This window comes from Fundulus heteroclitus, chromosome 12, assembly GCF_011125445.2.
Source record: "Fundulus heteroclitus isolate FHET01 chromosome 12, MU-UCD_Fhet_4.1, whole genome shotgun sequence".
Lineage (NCBI taxonomy): Eukaryota > Metazoa > Chordata > Actinopteri > Cyprinodontiformes > Fundulidae > Fundulus > Fundulus heteroclitus.
The window spans coordinates 16,197,247-16,213,898 of NC_046372.1; the positions used below are offsets into that span (position 1 = coordinate 16,197,247).

The 16,652-nt window shown below is 41.0% G+C and overlaps 1 protein-coding gene across 5 annotated transcripts in view; it reads left to right on the plus strand.

Annotated features, from left to right (window-relative positions):
• Nucleotides 1–2,631: 2,631 nt before the first annotated feature.
• Nucleotides 2,632–16,652, plus strand: part of camsap1b (calmodulin regulated spectrin-associated protein 1b) — a 37,238-nt gene continuing 23,217 nt past the window's right edge. For all 5 annotated transcript variants that reach the window (XM_012878485.3, XM_021324519.2, XM_036144066.1 and 2 more), the window contains exons 1-3: nucleotides 2,632–3,060; nucleotides 6,043–6,209; nucleotides 14,681–14,943. In XM_012878485.3, coding sequence (XP_012733939.2) covers nucleotides 6,044–6,209; nucleotides 14,681–14,943 — 429 coding nt within the window. In that variant the 5' untranslated portion in view covers nucleotides 2,632–3,060; nucleotide 6,043. The remainder of the gene's footprint in view (nucleotides 3,061–6,042; nucleotides 6,210–14,680; nucleotides 14,944–16,652) is intronic.

The window sequence follows — 16,652 nt, forward strand, 5'->3', positions numbered from 1 at the left end:
TTACACTACACTACACTAAGAAGTGTCAATCAAGTTTTACACTATGTAAGAAGTAACACCCATAGTGTTACTCACATTTAACACTAAAGAGTTAAGTGTTAGGAAATAACTTTTCCAGTGTTAAACCTACTTTACACTATGTCGATTATGAAATTACTCCAAAGAGTGTTGATTTTTAACCAACTCCTACTAGTGTTGCATATTATCTACTTGTGCAGTCCCAGTGATATGACACAAAACTTAACCTTTGCAGGGGGGAAAAAAACACAATTGTATCCATACCATAGTACATATTTATTCCAAGTAAACATGAAATATTGGCATTAAAAGTAACAACATAAAACATGTAAAAGTTCAAATCTTAAAGTCTCCATTATAAAAACATATTTTATTTTATGTTGAACGCTGGAGAAAATCTCTTGGTACATGTTAAACTGCATAATCAAACACAGACACTGAGGCTTTCAAGCCTTTATGTGTGTTAATTGTTATGATTTTCTGCTGACAGCTGATGAAATCACATTTAAGATTAGAATAGTTATTAATTAGAGTCATTTTACGAAAGATTGTTATTTCATTACCTCACAGAATAAATGTACTGACATTAAAGGTGGTATTTTTCTGGGTGCGATTAATGCCATTGCAATAAAAGAATGCCCTTAAAGGCGTTTTGCACATCTTTACTTGGGAAGCCAACATATATAAACCTACCTTTCTAGATATGCAGCAGAGCAATACATTCAGAGTAAGGACCTGATTAAATTTTCTTGATTAGGTTAAAATTTGTTGTATTATTGGCGCCGCCAAATTTTTTTTTCTTCCTTTTTCAGTCCAAATATAATAGTTATTCAAAGTTTAAAATTAATTAAATTCAATTCAATCTTATTTGTATAACGCCAATTCACAGCACATGTCATCTCAAGGCACTTTATAAAGTCAAATTCAATCAAATGATACAGATTGGTCAAAAAGTTTTCTATCTAAGGAAACCCAGGAGACTGTATTGAGTCTTGACAAGCAGCATTCGCCCGTCATGGAAGAGCGTAGAGCCGCAGGGAGAGTCGTCTGCATTGTTGATGGCTTTGCAGCAATCCCTCATACTGAGCATGCATGAAGCGACAGTGGAGGGAAAAACTCCAGCAGAACCAGAACAAGGCTCAGTGTGAACGGTCATCTGCCTCGACCCACTGGGGGTTAGAGAAGACAGAGCAGAGACACAGAAAGCACAGAAGCACACATTGATCCAGGAAACCTTTCTATGTTATATGGTAATAGAGAATGATCTGCATCCCCTGGATGATGTCTCAACTAACAGAACGCCAGACCAGATGTGCCTACTATAAAGAGAAAAAAAGACAAAACAAAAATTAAAAAGCAATGCAAATTGGAGAACAGTAGGAGAACTCAGCAGAGTGAGAGAAATAGACATGGTGTCCTCCAGTAGCCTAAGCCTATAGCAGCATAACTATAGAGGTAGCTCAGGGTAACATGAACTACTCTAACAGTAAAGTTTGTCAGAAAAGAAAGTTTTAAACTGGTCTTAAAACTAGACAGGGTGTCTGCCTCACGGACCAAAACTGGGAGTTTGTTCCACAGGAGAGGAGCCTGATAGCTAAAGGATCTACCTCCCATTCTACTTTCAGAGACTCTAGGAACCACCAGCAGACCTGCAGTCTGAGAGCGAAGTGCTCTGTTGGGAGCATATGGGGTAATCAGAGCTCTGATATATGATGGAGATTGATTATTAGGGGCTTCGTGGGAGGAGAATTTTAAATTAGCTTCTTGATTTAACAGGAAGCCAATGAAGAGAAGCTAAAACTGGATAAATATGATCCCTCTTTTCAGTGTTCATCAGAACTCTTGCTGCAGCGTTTTGGATCAGCTGAAGGCTTCGAACTGCATTTTCTGGACTTCCTGATTGTAAAGAATTACAATAGTCCAGCCTTGAAGTAACAAATGCATGGACTAGTTTTTCAACATCACTCGTGGACAGAATATTTCTAATTTTTGCAATATTCCAGAGGTTAAAAAAGGGAAACCCTAAAAATCTGTTTAATATGGTATTTAAATGACTTGTCTTGGTTAAAAATAAAACCTAAGTTTTTTTACTTTATTACTAGAGGCCAATTTAATGCCATCCAGATGAAGCGATTAAGAAGTTTATTTGGTCCAAAGATTACAACTTCTGTTGTGTAGGTATTATTTTAATGGTCAAGATTGGACCGTGTAGATAAAACTGTAAAATTGCAGTTTTTCATTCCATTGCATTTCTGACGTTTGAAGCATTAGAAGCAACCAGGGTTATAAATCGTTATTACATGCACTGGATGAAATGTACATACCACATGTCGCCACTAGATGGCAGCATTAAACAAAGTCATTGGTCAGTACAGTACGTCATGAACCCGGGACAGTGATTTATTTATCTATTATTAGAGATTGACAAAACATTTTTTTTCGTCACGTATAGGTTCAACATTATTACGATCGTCTGTTTTAAAGCTATAGCCACAATACAAACCCAGTAACAAAAAAAAAAAAAAAAAAAAAAAAAGCAGGTTGTCACGGTTTTACTGTTGTCAGTTTGGAAGGTAATCACGCATGCGCAGCAGCCTCATTCAGAAAGGCAAGGGGATGAACATTTCTATGGGCAGAGCGCGAACACACTGCGGGATGCGTGTGTCTAATTACTTCTACCATGAAGCTTCTACAAATACAAAGATAGAATTATAAACAGAAAATCTGCACTTGCAATTTTTTTTAATTTTAATCTAAGGATCTTTTTTTTTTTTTTGTCTCGCTAACGTCTGCCGCGCGGAGCGGTAGCCACACACAGGCCGAGAATTGGATTCTGTTGCTGGGAGGAGACCACGCAGACTCGCCTCCCTGCCCTGCTAACGTTATTATTATTATTAGCTGGCTACGATGCGTGCCTGCGGCGGCGGCGGCGGCTGCGGCGGCGTTTTCTACACGGCACACCACTTTACAGCGAGGCAGGTCTCGGGCCAGGTGATCGTTTAAGCCCAGCGGGACCTTTGGGAACACGCAGCGCCTTTCAAGGTAACGCTCTTCCCGGCCAACGTCAGCCACGGCTCCGGCTAGAACGCCGCGGGGCTGGCGTAGTAGCCGGCTAATGGTTAGCTGGCGTGAGCTAGCCGCTATCCATTTGCATGCTCTGCCGCTTTGCTTACCCGGTTTACTTGGCGATATTCCCTTTCAGCGGATGTTTTTTTTTTTTTTTTTTTGGTTGCAAATGTCATCTTTGCAACACAAGCACACCGTCGTTATGTTATAGTTTATATAGTGGTTGCCCTGGTGTTGCAGCTAGACAGCATTAGGCCGTCAGTAGTTGCATTGTGGTGAAGCATTGACGCAAGGATATAACGCTACAGGTTATAAATCAAGTCCAGATAATAGAAATCTAGCCTGTTAGTTTTTTTTTAAGAGGGGAAAATAACCTACATTAACTGTTAGTAGCAGGTAAAGGTGACCACTTTGTTCTAAGTGTCCGTTAATTACGATCATCTTAATTTCTGTTAAACACCTCCTGCCTTAAGATCTCTGTTAAGTCGAGAATTGCAAAAATAGGAAACCATGATTCCCAGAGAAAGGATACCTGAATTAAAACTAAAGCAACCTGACCTGGTTTTATATATATATATAGCTAAAAATATATTATATTTTATATTATATATTGCTTAAACAACACAATGTAATTCCAAGTATATATATGTGTGTGTGTGTGTATGTATGTATATATATATATATATATATATATATATATATATATATATATATATATATATATATATATATATATGTAGGTGGTGTGTATCTATATGTATATATGTATATGTGTGGTATATATACTATATAGATATATCTATATATATCTATATATAGATAGTATATATATATATGTATATGTGTGTATATATATGCTCAAAAAAATAGAGGGAACACTTAAACAACACAATGTAACTCCAAGCGTTCCCTTTAATATATCTATCTATCTAACTATCTATATATCTATCTATATCTATCTATATCTATCTATATATCTATCTATATCTATCTATATATCTATCTATATCTATATATATATATATATATATATATATATATATATATATATATATATATATATATATATATATATATATATATATATATATATACCAGCCTGGTGAATTGCTGAAGGTAATTTACAGGTGGATCTGAGTTTTGCTGGATGTGATTAAATAGTTGGGGGAAGACCTCTTGGGTGTCAGTTATCCAGCAGACTGTTATTGACACCCTCCATAGGGAGGATGAGACACAAAAAGGGGCGGTGACCTAGTGGTTAGAAAGCCGGGCATTTGCCTGGGCCCCTGAGCAAGACCCCTTGACCACAGATTGCTCCCCGTCCACCGCTCAGCGTTGGCAGCACACTGCTCCCCAAGGGATGAGCCACACGCAGAGACAGGTTTCTCCTCTGTGGGGCTGTAAAGGGAGAGATGTGTATTTTATTTAAAAACTTATTCCTAAGAACGTTGTTGACTCGAGAGTGTTGCGTTCGAACATGTCAGTGGAAAATTGAGTGGAAGGAGAAAATGTGGCAGATGTATCGTACGATTTATTGATTTATTATCGTGACTGCTCAATTTATCGTCCAGCAACATGAGACTTATCTAGGATAGCAAGGTAAAATCCTCATTTCATTTGGAAATCAAGGTCCCAAAGTGTAACAGAGTCTACCTCACTTAGGGTCCGATGTAAAGTTTTCAGGGTCAGTGAGGCTCTGGGGAGCCATGTCGTCTGCTGCAGACAGCCCAATGTGTTATCACGTCTGAAGTCTACCCAGGAACCTTTCCAGCCCCTTCATGCTAGTGTGATCATTTTCCAGCGCTACCTGGTGCCTGCTCACGCTGCCAGAAGTACCAAACCCTAATTCTGTACGACTGTTCTTGACTTGTCAGAAAACCTGTCTGACTAAACTGCCAAAAAGAATTTATGGATTAGTGTCAAGAGGATGACGAAAGACAGCAGAGCCGACAACGCAGACGAGCCGAGGGCCACGATTCAAGCAACCTTTGCTTTCCCTTAACTCCTCAGCAGAAGCACAGACTAGAGCAATTAGAGAACATACTGTATGTTACACGGTCATACTTTTCATTCCGGCTGACGTTTCTCTACATAGTTTTTTGTATTGATCTATGTAAACATGTTTTTTTTTTTTTAATGAACAAATTTCAGGTATTCAATAACTTTAAATTAGGGATGCACCGAAAATTTGAGCCAATATCAATTTCCGATATTGATATTGCTGTAATGTCCGATAACCGATATTTACTGGTGTGTGTGTGTGTGTGCATACATTTACGTTTCTGTGATGGTTAAATTTTGTAAAAGTTTGTACTGACTGAAAACTATTCTAACTGAATTTTCGAATGTGGGTTACAGTCTATATTACACAGTGCTTTTTTATTTTTTTAAATCTTTTTTTATCTTTAATCCTGGCTGTGATGCATCACTGTCACTTTAACATGACCACATGACCACCGCCTCACCTCTCCCTCTTTAAACACAGGTATAAAGGGCAACTAGCTGGAAATAAACATTGTTTGTTAATATCGGCCCAGTTTTACTTATCGGACCGATAACGACATGTTAAAAATTGGCTGATACCGATAAATCGTGCATCCCTACTTTAAATCATAATCATCAAAGTTGCTAATAAACGCCTCCCCCCCTCCCCCCCACTAAGATTAAGTAGTATTTATGTGGTTATTACAATTTAAAACTGATTTAAATGGAAAATATATTTGCTTTCTTTAACTAAAATAGTTTGCTCTGACAACTGGCTCCACGGTTTGTTATGTTTACTTCGGTCCACATCTAATCAGACGTTCGGCTAGCTGTTGTCTCAGACGCCATGTTTGATTATTGCTGTTAACCATGTACACGTTTTTAATGGGAAGCATAATTATTAGATAATCCGTTTAGAACTGTTGTGTACACAGTGGCTTTAAACTTTTGATTGTATATCTGTATCTTTTTAAGGATGGATGTGGACTTGTGCGCCGGCGGGGACGGCACCAGGAAAAAAGCGGAGCTGCTTGGGCCGGCAGAAGGCACAATGGATGTAGTGCCTTTGGAGATGTACGACTCTGCCAGAGCGAAAATAGCTGCAAACCTGCGGTGGCTTTTTGCCAAAGCTTTTGGTATCGGTAAGTGTATTTCCAACCATCCCTACACAAACTCACACTGGTTTGGTGTTTAAGGTTTCCTGGCAGCTGTGACGGTCGTTTGATATTCTCTAGAATCCGTGTTAGAGGCTTGTCAAGGAGCACATCTCGCACCAGAGCTAAACCAAACCTGGCAACACTGTCGTGGGTCTGCTGCTTACTTTGCTCGTCAACACAATAAGTGACTGTCATGGTTTACTGTTGAGACTCTACATTCTCACACACACACATATGCTAGCTTAATGGAGTGGATTTCTGTTGCTGAGCTGCTGCATCCAAGCCCTACATCACTAAGTGGAATGCAAAGCAATGGATATAGTGGTGGGAAACACGCTGCCACTTAGATGGGTTGCTTTCACATTTGAACCAATATGGTACCGATACCCTGTACCTGGCAATTGATACCGGTACCTAATGGTACCTATTTTCGGTACTTTTGTGTGTTTAAGTAGTAATGGATGTTAGTCTATTAATAAAATCTCAAAATTCTTCAATCTAACATATTTCTTTCTCAATATATAAAATTTAGGATTTTTAATACACTGCCTGAGTCCACAGCACATACAACTGATTTACCACAGCAGCAATTATCAGATGCACAGAGTGACTGAGGTGAATAAGGGATTGAAGCCGTGTGTGAATAAAATTCACGGAATCGTTTTAGTGCAAAAGTTTCAGAGGAAGAAAATATATTTAAAACACATTTTATGCTGTTTTGTAAATCAGGCTGAGATACGTTTACAATGAGGGAACACAGGCTCTCCTCTTTTCTGACTGCAGTTACAAGGAGCTTGGCGTGATCGAAGACCAACCTTTTTATTAGTTGAATACACCAATCTACAGCAAGTTTAAGAGCCTCATATCAGAAAATGTACTCACGTCAGTCTTTGTCACGTTTAGAGTCTGCTTCAGGGAACACCAACATACTGTATTCCCAGACATTCCAGTCTTGAAATCATATTTGTTTTTGCACTTTTTTTCACTGGTCCTTGGATCTTTCTTCAATTGTTTAGCTGGGAGATGCTAATAGCCGTTAGCCGCTTCCTTGTTTTATCCCCAGCTGTGCATGCGCAGTGTTGTACTTCCTCTGTTTATTAAAACTAAACACGTAAGACTTTATATACTAACAAATTGAGCTAAAACAAAGCACAAAACACCAAAAATAATAACTAATACACCAACAGGATGTGATGATCTTTCATAAAACTTTGTATGCAACCAGAGGGAGCTACTCGCGTATAAATAAATAAAAATGCACCTTTTAAAGGGGATATATGATTTTAAATCCTTTTCACATTTAAATCCTTCAATTGTGGCCTATGTAAAATGCGACTGCAATTCATTGTTGCAGCCCGACAGCTCCATCTTTTTCCTGAGAGCAATTTGTTTTTGGTGCTGTCTCTTTTAAAGCAAAAGAGGCGTTTCACACCCGCAGCACTCCAGGTCGCAGAGCATCCACTTTGTCGTATGCAAGGGATGGTGGAAATCATTGTGTGGGTTAATCCACCCATTGCAGAACGATTATTTACAGCTATGACTCGCCCTCACTGGTGTCATTCTACTAACCACAAGGTGTAAATGTTTCCTAAACATTTACACCACTGCTACATAAGCTTGGCAAAAGAAGAAGACCTAACAAGAGCTAAGCTGCTAATAGGAAAACAGAAGGCAATTTTACTTCGCAGTAGTGTTAATGAGAGTATTAATAGAAACGCTGACGCTGTTTTTGGATACCTTTGACTAACTTGTTAAAAGCTGTTTTACCCTGATGAGAAACACACTGACTTATGTGGAGAAAAGTGAGACTTACGCAAGTACTGCATTGCTAACTACTCATTTTTAGGCTACTTTGGTGACACAGTTGTTGATAGAAATGGGAGTACCGACGCCCGCGGGCGTCAGAGTCACAATGCTGCTCATTAGTGCAGCCGTAGCTGTGATGTCCTGAATCATGACATAATTTTAGGGTTTGAATTACAGTTGCTATCACAAGCAGTCGTTCACCACTGTGTACAAATCATGGATGATGGGCTCGACACCAAATGCTTTTAAGTGCCAGCTTGTAAGATCTCCAACCTTCTGCTCTCAGAAAATATTTCTCCCAACGTCTCCCCGGCTGCTTGTGTTCTTGGCTGCTCGGAGCTCGCCTTTTCTACTTTGGGGTTTCTCGGTTCTGGTCAGAAAATTAACCCTGCTAACGTGAGCTACTAGCATGAACACAAGCGAAATGTTGTAAGAACGCCATGCACCCTTTAACTCTTTACCGGCCCTTTTAGGGTAAGTGCAGAACTGCACCATTTATCGCCGTCATAACAAGGATTGTGGATCTGTGTTCAAGCTCATTTTATTTGTATTTTTTTTTAAATATTTTTGAAGGTTTATGGAAAGTCTGTTGTAGCCAAGAAGATGTCCTTATATAGAGAAGGAGCATATAAATATACGTATCATTTGATGAAAGTAATGATGCTAGCTCTGCCTCATTGGACATACAGTATGTTACGCACTTTTTTTACAAACTTGTTTATTGACAGTAAACTATGTATTATTTTCTTTGTATTATTTTCTTGTTACTCTGCTAAATGGTAACATGCAAGGCTGGACTCAAGGCATTTGGACCTTGTAAAATTCAATTCAGTGACTTTTTGTAGCGCCAATTCATGAAACATGTCAACTCAAGGCAATTTCCAAAGTCAAATTCAATCAGATTATACAGATTGGATCAGATTATACAGATTGGTCAAAACGTTTCCTATCTAAGGGAACCCAGCAGGTTGCATAAAGTCTCTCCAAGCAGCATTTACTCCTCCTGAAAGAGCGTAGAGCCACAGTGGACAGTCGTCTGCATTGTTCACGGCTTTGCAGCAATCCCTCATATGAATGGAGCCTTGAGTTCCATTTAAATCTGTCTGTAAATCTGAAAAGCTTGAGGGCATCGCTGGTGATTAGTTGCTGGAGATGCTCATTTTGCTAAATGACTGCCAGCAAACACAAAGTGCAGTTTATGTCGCCATAGCGATGGAGCTATGTTTGATATCTGACTAATAAGTTCCCGAATTCAAGGTTTGCATGTCTGTTACATCAGCGTCGTCTCCGTCCGAGTCATAGGTCGTCGTTACGGGCTGATATAAACCTTCCTTTTGTACCCCGTGCTTTATTATGATCATTACACAGATTTCCTCCGAAGCGTTGACTTTAAAAAACGGACGTAGAGTACGGGGGTTGTTAAGGTAAACAGGGTTTGGATAGACGGCCGTAGTCTGTCTCCTGATTCGTTTCAGCCTATAATCTTTAATCTCAGCCCGGCTTTGCTCCAGGGTTCATTAAGGCTCATGCTGGAACTCGTGTGCATCTGCTTGGTCATGTTATTGTCTGCCATCATGGGCTCTGGGTAATGATACGAAGCGGAGAGATGGATATTAGCAGCGTCTAGCTACAGACAAAAATGATAATCACACACTACAGCGTAGTCTGACTGTAGGAGGCACAGGCCCAAACACTTGGAGGCCCAGAGGGAGACAACTCTCAGGTGAAGCTGCAATTATCCTCCTCCCATGAGGCACTTAATAAATTAGTCCCATTTTATAGTCACCCCAAGGCCCATATGCCGTCTGCTACAATGCAAATGCTGCGGAGCTGTTTGCTTGGCTTGTGCCGCTTCCGGCTGATGCGAATCTCCTGCGTGCGTCGCAGCCGATCCCATCTCGGAGACAGCCAGCCGGATGCTGACGGGGAGAACCAGTTCGTAGTTGCAGGCGTGTTGTTAGACTTCCCTCTGCCCTGTTTGTGCAGGTTATAGTGTGGCTCTGGTCACGGATGGCTGTTTGAGATGTCCGACGTCCTGGCTGCTGTTGCCAGGCTCCATCATCAGGCTCAACCCCCCCCAGTTAGTAAAGGCGGGGTCAGCTGCCACATGACATCAGTGTCTGGAGAATGAACTCAAATGGGAAGATGCTGCTTGCCAAGACTCTGGTTTTCTGTCACAATAGCTCCCACCGTCACAATGATGTTCTACACAGACTGTTGGGCTTATACCAGCTTAATCCTGTGTTACAACACTTCATTATCACATGATGTATGGAGAGGGGGAATACTCGCTCATGTTTGTGTTGACAATCGATGGTAAATACAGAAATACGGAAAGTTTTGACTAGGGCTGAACAATTAATCGCGATTTAAAAAAACGCAATTTCCAAATCGCAGAGGTCTGCAATCTTTGGCTATGTAACAATTAGTGAATCAGATGCGTCCATTAGGTGTTGGTAAAATGTTTAAAGTGGGTTTGCCTCCACATGGAAGGGAAGACAGTTGCAGCAGTGAGATAATCTAACTTTATTACTTGTTTTAGAGTTTATATAATCATACAAAGCATTAAGTACTGGTCAATCAGTTTAATACATAGACTTGCTTGTTGGCTGCACTTCATGTTCAACAAGGACTGATGTCTAAATCAACTAAAAGCTGTTCTCTTGAACAATATTCTGATTAATAGAAACATTAAAAGTTCTTGTTTTAAATAGTCCTTGTTTACAAACATCTTTATTTAGAGGCCATTTTTGTTGCTTGTGGTTAATGCAGAGAAAAGTCAAAATTGCAATTTTGGTTGAAATATATCGTAGGCAGAACGCAATCATTACTGCACCGAGTTTAGATGCTGTGGGTCTTTTAGCAACTAATCTGCACAGTGAAGAAACAAATTGATTTGTTGTTTGTATATATTTAAAAAGACATGATAAGTTGAACTGGAAAAAAAATCGCATCAAATCGCAATATTAAGATAAAAAAATCGCAATTAGATTATTTTCCAAAATTGTTCAGCCCTAGTTTTGACCCAAGCTTTGATGAGTACTGTAATAATGTCTGCATGGCTAATTGTGATGTGTTTACCCTTTAAATTCATACCAGTTGTTCTCACAACAAAGCTTCTGTGCATTAGAGAGTTGCTTCATTAAAGCCAAAGTGCTTTTTAAGTTGCATCCACTGAGACGACCCAGTGAGACGCTGCGTGAACTGTGCACAGGGCAAAAACAAAGAAAAACAGCTTCCTAGAGCTTTAGAAATAAGGGAAATTTAGCTTTAAACCAGGAAACACTGCCTGATGTCAATGTACCTTTTTAGGTATTACTTTTAAATAACTTGTTCATGTAATGTTGTAGTTTTTGGGATTCAAGAAATTATAATGATGAAAGGATGTAAAATCATTGTTATTGATAAATGTCTAAGAGGAATGTCTAATTCAATCTATATTTTCAGCAAACTCCTCTTTTCTGCAGAGATTCTTTGCTTTTTCTTTAAACACGCTAAACATTTGGGGTTGTCAAACGTTAGCTTGCTCCTCGTTGATAACTACGCTCTTAATGTTTTCTTTTTTAAGCTTTCAGTTAATTGTGTGTGGACAAAATTTTCCAGAAAAAGTAATTCCCATGTCTTATTTACTAAGTGCATTTCTTTGAACGTTGTAATTATTCCCGATGAGCGCGATCAGTAGCGAACCGCGCCGTGCTTTGGTCATTCCCACACAGATGTTGGTCTGAAGAAGAGGAAGTGAGCTTTTTGGCAGAGCAGTCTTCCTTCTGCTGCTTGGTCAAAATTAAAGTTTGTGTGAAAGGTAAAAAAAAATCCTTTGTTTGAGATGCATTAGATGGGAAAAGATCAATTCCTCCTTGATTTGGTATGACCGATGGGCAAAATACTACGACATCACATAGTTTTGATGCTTTGACATTTGCTTTAATGCATAAATGTGGACAATCTTGCACTTCCTTCATTTCTGTCAGATCACAAACTGCTATCTGTGCAAAGGGACCTGCAGCTCAGTTTTTCCCTCCGCCTTTATGCGTCTATAGAATTAAAAAAAAATGTAGAAATTGATCAAAATCAAGTCGGTGGGTCAGATCAGTCGGTATCTTCCAGGAAAAGCCTGGTTGGTGCGTCTCCTAATTGCTTGTGAAAACCCAAAACTCTTTTGGTCACATCCACGAATACCGGATCCTGTTTTAACAGGGAATGCTTTCAGAGAAGCGTGGCTCTAATGAGCCTTTCAGACATGACGTGCTAGCCCTAGCCCTGCTAGTTAAAAGCAACAAGAGCAGCAAGGAAGAAGAAGCTGTGGGTGCATGAAACCCTCTGGTCAAGAGAGAAGCTTGGGGAGTGTCGGATTGTGAGATTCGTTCCAACAGAGACAGCTAGGGCTGGGCGATACGGCCTAAAACCAATATCACGATATATATTGAGCAGTTCACCTCGACAACGATAACTGGACGATGTGACCGGACCAGAAATCGAATGTGGCTGCGTCGTACTCGTCCTCTTCCTCCTCGAGCAGCTCTGCCTCCACCGCCGCTAAAACATTTGAAATTTCCTCCATTTTCTCCCACAGGGTGGGGTGAAGTCACGTGACTACAGACTGTACAGGTAGCGTAGCGTCTTAAAGGGACAGGAGCATAGCTTACCTATACACAGCCTAAACAAGACAACACAGGGCTGGACATTATAGAAAAAAAAAAGCATATAGATAAAACAGAAATCATATTGATTGATATCAATAATTGTCAACAAATTCAAAACATATATTTTAAGTGCAGCCCTGGCCATTATATGCTGTTGCTTAGCAACCTATGTTTAGATAAAGAACACAAACACTGAATTCAAACTCATCCCGTTATTTAACCAACTTTTTTTACCAAAACTGCAAGTATTTAAAAAAAAAGAAAAAAGAACGTGTGCGCTCTGAGCTCTTTGAAGGGGGCGGAGCTTGATGACGGAGCGTTCCTGGGTCTGCGTTGTGATTGGTTGGTTGGATGTAATGACTGTAATATTAACCTACATGATAGGCTAGAATGCAAAAGGCATGAAAACTGTTATTCTTTTGAACTTTTTTCTATCATCGATATACATCTATTGATCGATTATATATCGTTATTGAATTATTGTCCAGCCCTAAGACAACAATGACTTTTCTTTTAATTTGTTTTTAACTTGCCTAAAATGCCGAAGTGGTTAAAATTACCTTGGGTTATTGCCGTAAATCTCATTGTTGGTAAATTTTTCTGTTTATCGCCCGGCGACAGCAATTGCAAACTTTTGTCACGTAGTTCGGGGAATTCGGACTCTCAGTCAGTGTTAGCTTTCCGCTTCCCGGTCTTTCCAGCGGCCGGCCTGGACGGCACAGTTTCTGTTGCCGTGAATCGGCCTCTCCCAGGCGGTCTCCTGTGCTATCCTTGCGCGTTGCTCCTGTGCAGCGATGAACTACCCTTGTGCACCGCAAACCGTCGAAAATGATGGGATTCACAGCTCAGCGGTGCGTGCGTCGCTTCCTGTCCTGCCTGAACGGGCCATAGCAGCGGCTTTTTCAATGATAAAGCCAAAGAGCGCTCTCCTTATCACCAACACAACCATCTCCATGCTTTCGCAGCGTGATGGTTGTTGACATTCATTTAATAACTTTATTGATCCTTCATTCTTACTTCTTACCAGCCCTTATTTGAACATTGGATCGCTGATCAGCGGGTTTCTCCTTGCCTCCACACGGCGTGTGGACACCGGCAACACGCCTTGGACACGCAGGCAGCTTTCGCTGTGTGAACAGAATTTCACACATTTAGCAGAAACGGGGTCATTTCTGCTGCCACTCCAATTTTCTACGCTGCATGATTGTAGAGCTTTTTAAACGTCGGGTTTGCCTTGCGGGGCACATCAGGTTTGTGCAGCTGCGGTTTCTTTTTGCCCTTTTAAGGCCGCGAAGTTTGGTTTTAAGTATGACTTCACATCCAGAGTAGCCGAACTGCCCTTCACAGGTCACCGTTTTGTTTCTCGTGGCTCTTACGTTCTTGAGTAAAGATTGGCAAAGTCCGCTCCGCCGCCGGAGACGCCTCGGATCAGCAGGATCCGCGTCCCGGTCTGCTCTTAAACCTGTAATCACTAAGAGCCGTTTACTCACAGAAAACTGAAAGCTGACCCAGAACAAATATCACATGTTATGATTCGCTGCCTCCCTGCAGGAGATGGAGATGCTCTTGTGTAGAGTGGTGCCAGGCAACACATTTTCCTACTTCCTTTTAAAAAAAAAAACCCCCGTCTTAGTCATACTAAACAATGTAAATAGTTTAGTTTCAGAGCAGAGCGATGCACATATCAGACACTGCAAAAACTGATCTAAAAATAAGTAAAATGTTCTTAAAATATGTGTTTTTGTCCTAGATTAGAGCAGGTAAATAAGACTATCTGCCAATGGAATGAGTATTTTGACCGCTAAACTAAGATAATTAGACATCCTGCACTTGAAATAAGATGATGGAGATGAGTTGTTCCTATTGTAAGTGCAAAAATCTTATTCCATTAGCAGATCATCTTATTTATCTGTTCAAATCAATGATGGATACATTCATTTTAAGAAAACATTACTTATTTTTAGCAGTGCCCACGCGTCACCTAACCACCGTTTCTCTCCGTTGCAGACCATATTCCAGAGGACCTGAGGGACCCGTTCTACACGGACCAGTATGAGCAGGAGCACATCAAGCCGCCCGTCATCCGCCTGCTCCTGTCCTGTGAGCTTTACTGCCGCGTGTGCGCGCTCATCCTCAAGACGGAGCAGGCCGCGTCTCTTCAGTCCCACCTGTCGGTCATCCAGGCTCTGTCCAGAAAGGGCATTTATGTCATGGAGAGCGACGACACGCCGGTCACGGACGGCGACCTGGCCTGCATTCCCATCAAAATGGTGAGAGAACGCCTTTAAAAGTCGGGGTTGACGCACAGTGTTGTGGAAACGTGGGAGCGGTAAACGCAGAAGTGTTGTTATGAGAAACTTAGAAGAATGAAAAAGCTGACCGGCTGGGTTCTCGCCGGCGCATTTCAGCGTAATGGACCGTTACGCTGAAAGTTGCCAAATTTATGCTGCATTTAGACCATCACGCTCCCAAAAAATGAGCGTCAGTGCAGCTATAAACCTCCCAAACCACATTAGCTTGGGCTACCTTTCACTAGCTTGGCGAACAGCACCAGCCTCCCTACAGACAAACACGTGTGCTGCCAGCCGTTCACTGTGACGCTGGAAAAAAAAAAATGCTGGTGAAGACCCTGGAACGGTGCTACACGCTAAGCTAAGATTAGCATGTCACCCACTGTGAGCGCCGCAGCGCTGCAACACGGCACGCAGCGCTCCGATGAAGCAACAACTCTCTCAACGTTCTTTTTCTGAAACGTTCTGTTAACTGTGACATCATCCAGGGAAGACAGATCACCCGCTACTACCATCTAATGTAGAACAGATTACTGGATCAATGTGTGCTTCTGTGCTTTTTTGTCTCTCTTGTTGTGTCTCTGCTCTGTCTTCTGTAACCCCCAGTCGGTCGAGGCAGATGACCGTTCATACTGAGCCTGGTTCTGCTGGAGGTTTTTCCTTCCCGCTAATGGGTGGTTTTTCTTTCCACTGTCGCTTCATGCTTGCTCATTATGAGGGATTGCTGCAAAGCCATGGACAATGCAGACGACTCTCCCTGTAGCTCTATGCTTCTCCAGGAGTGAATGCTGCTTGTCAAGACTTTGATGCAATCAACTGGTTCCCTTATATAGGACATCTTTTGACCAATCTCTATAATATGATTGACTTTGGAAAGTGCCTTGAGATGACATGTTTCATTAATTGGCTCTATATAAATAAAATTGAATTGAATTACTGAAGCCGCTAAGGCTTTGTCTGCTTTCTGGAGGAAACCCTGCTTTAAGTAAAGAGCTATCCACACCAACCTGCTTTGGTTGCCAAGCCAAGGCAACCATGCATCCAGACCCAGAGCATCACACTACCACCACCATGTGTGACTGTGAATATGACGTTCTTTTTTTTTTTAATGTTTTACATCAGATGGAAAGGGGCTTACACCTCTCAAAAATCTCCACTTCTGTCCCATCAGTCCTCAGAATATTAAATCAAAAGCCTCGTGGGAAGACTCGTTCATGTCTTCCCATGGTCGCTTTAGAAATGGCTTTGTAAGCCTTCCCAGACTGATAGATGTCCGTGTCGTTGTTTCTTTCTGAATTTCTTTAGACCAGGCGTTGATGCGTTGCTGTTTAGGATCTTCTAGCCTGCTTCGTGTTGCTTTTAAACGGGCACCATTTCTAGATTTTACAGGAATGGCTGGAATCAGGTGGCCAAGTGCCTATGCCTATGGATGGTTAATTTCTTCTCCCTTTTAAATAAAATGGTTATTTGAAGCAAAAAGCAGCAGAAACATGTAAAGTGAGATTAATTCATCCAACTGCAGTGTTTAATGAATGTCATTTCTGATACACGCATGTAGGAAAGAAACTTTTCCAAAGGAACTCGGTGGTGCTTTGATGTCTTCACCTTATAACGTCTGATTGTTGCCATAACAGAGTAAAACCTGTGGAAGTAGAGCTGCGGCCCGCACTGTGCTGGAATCTCAGCCA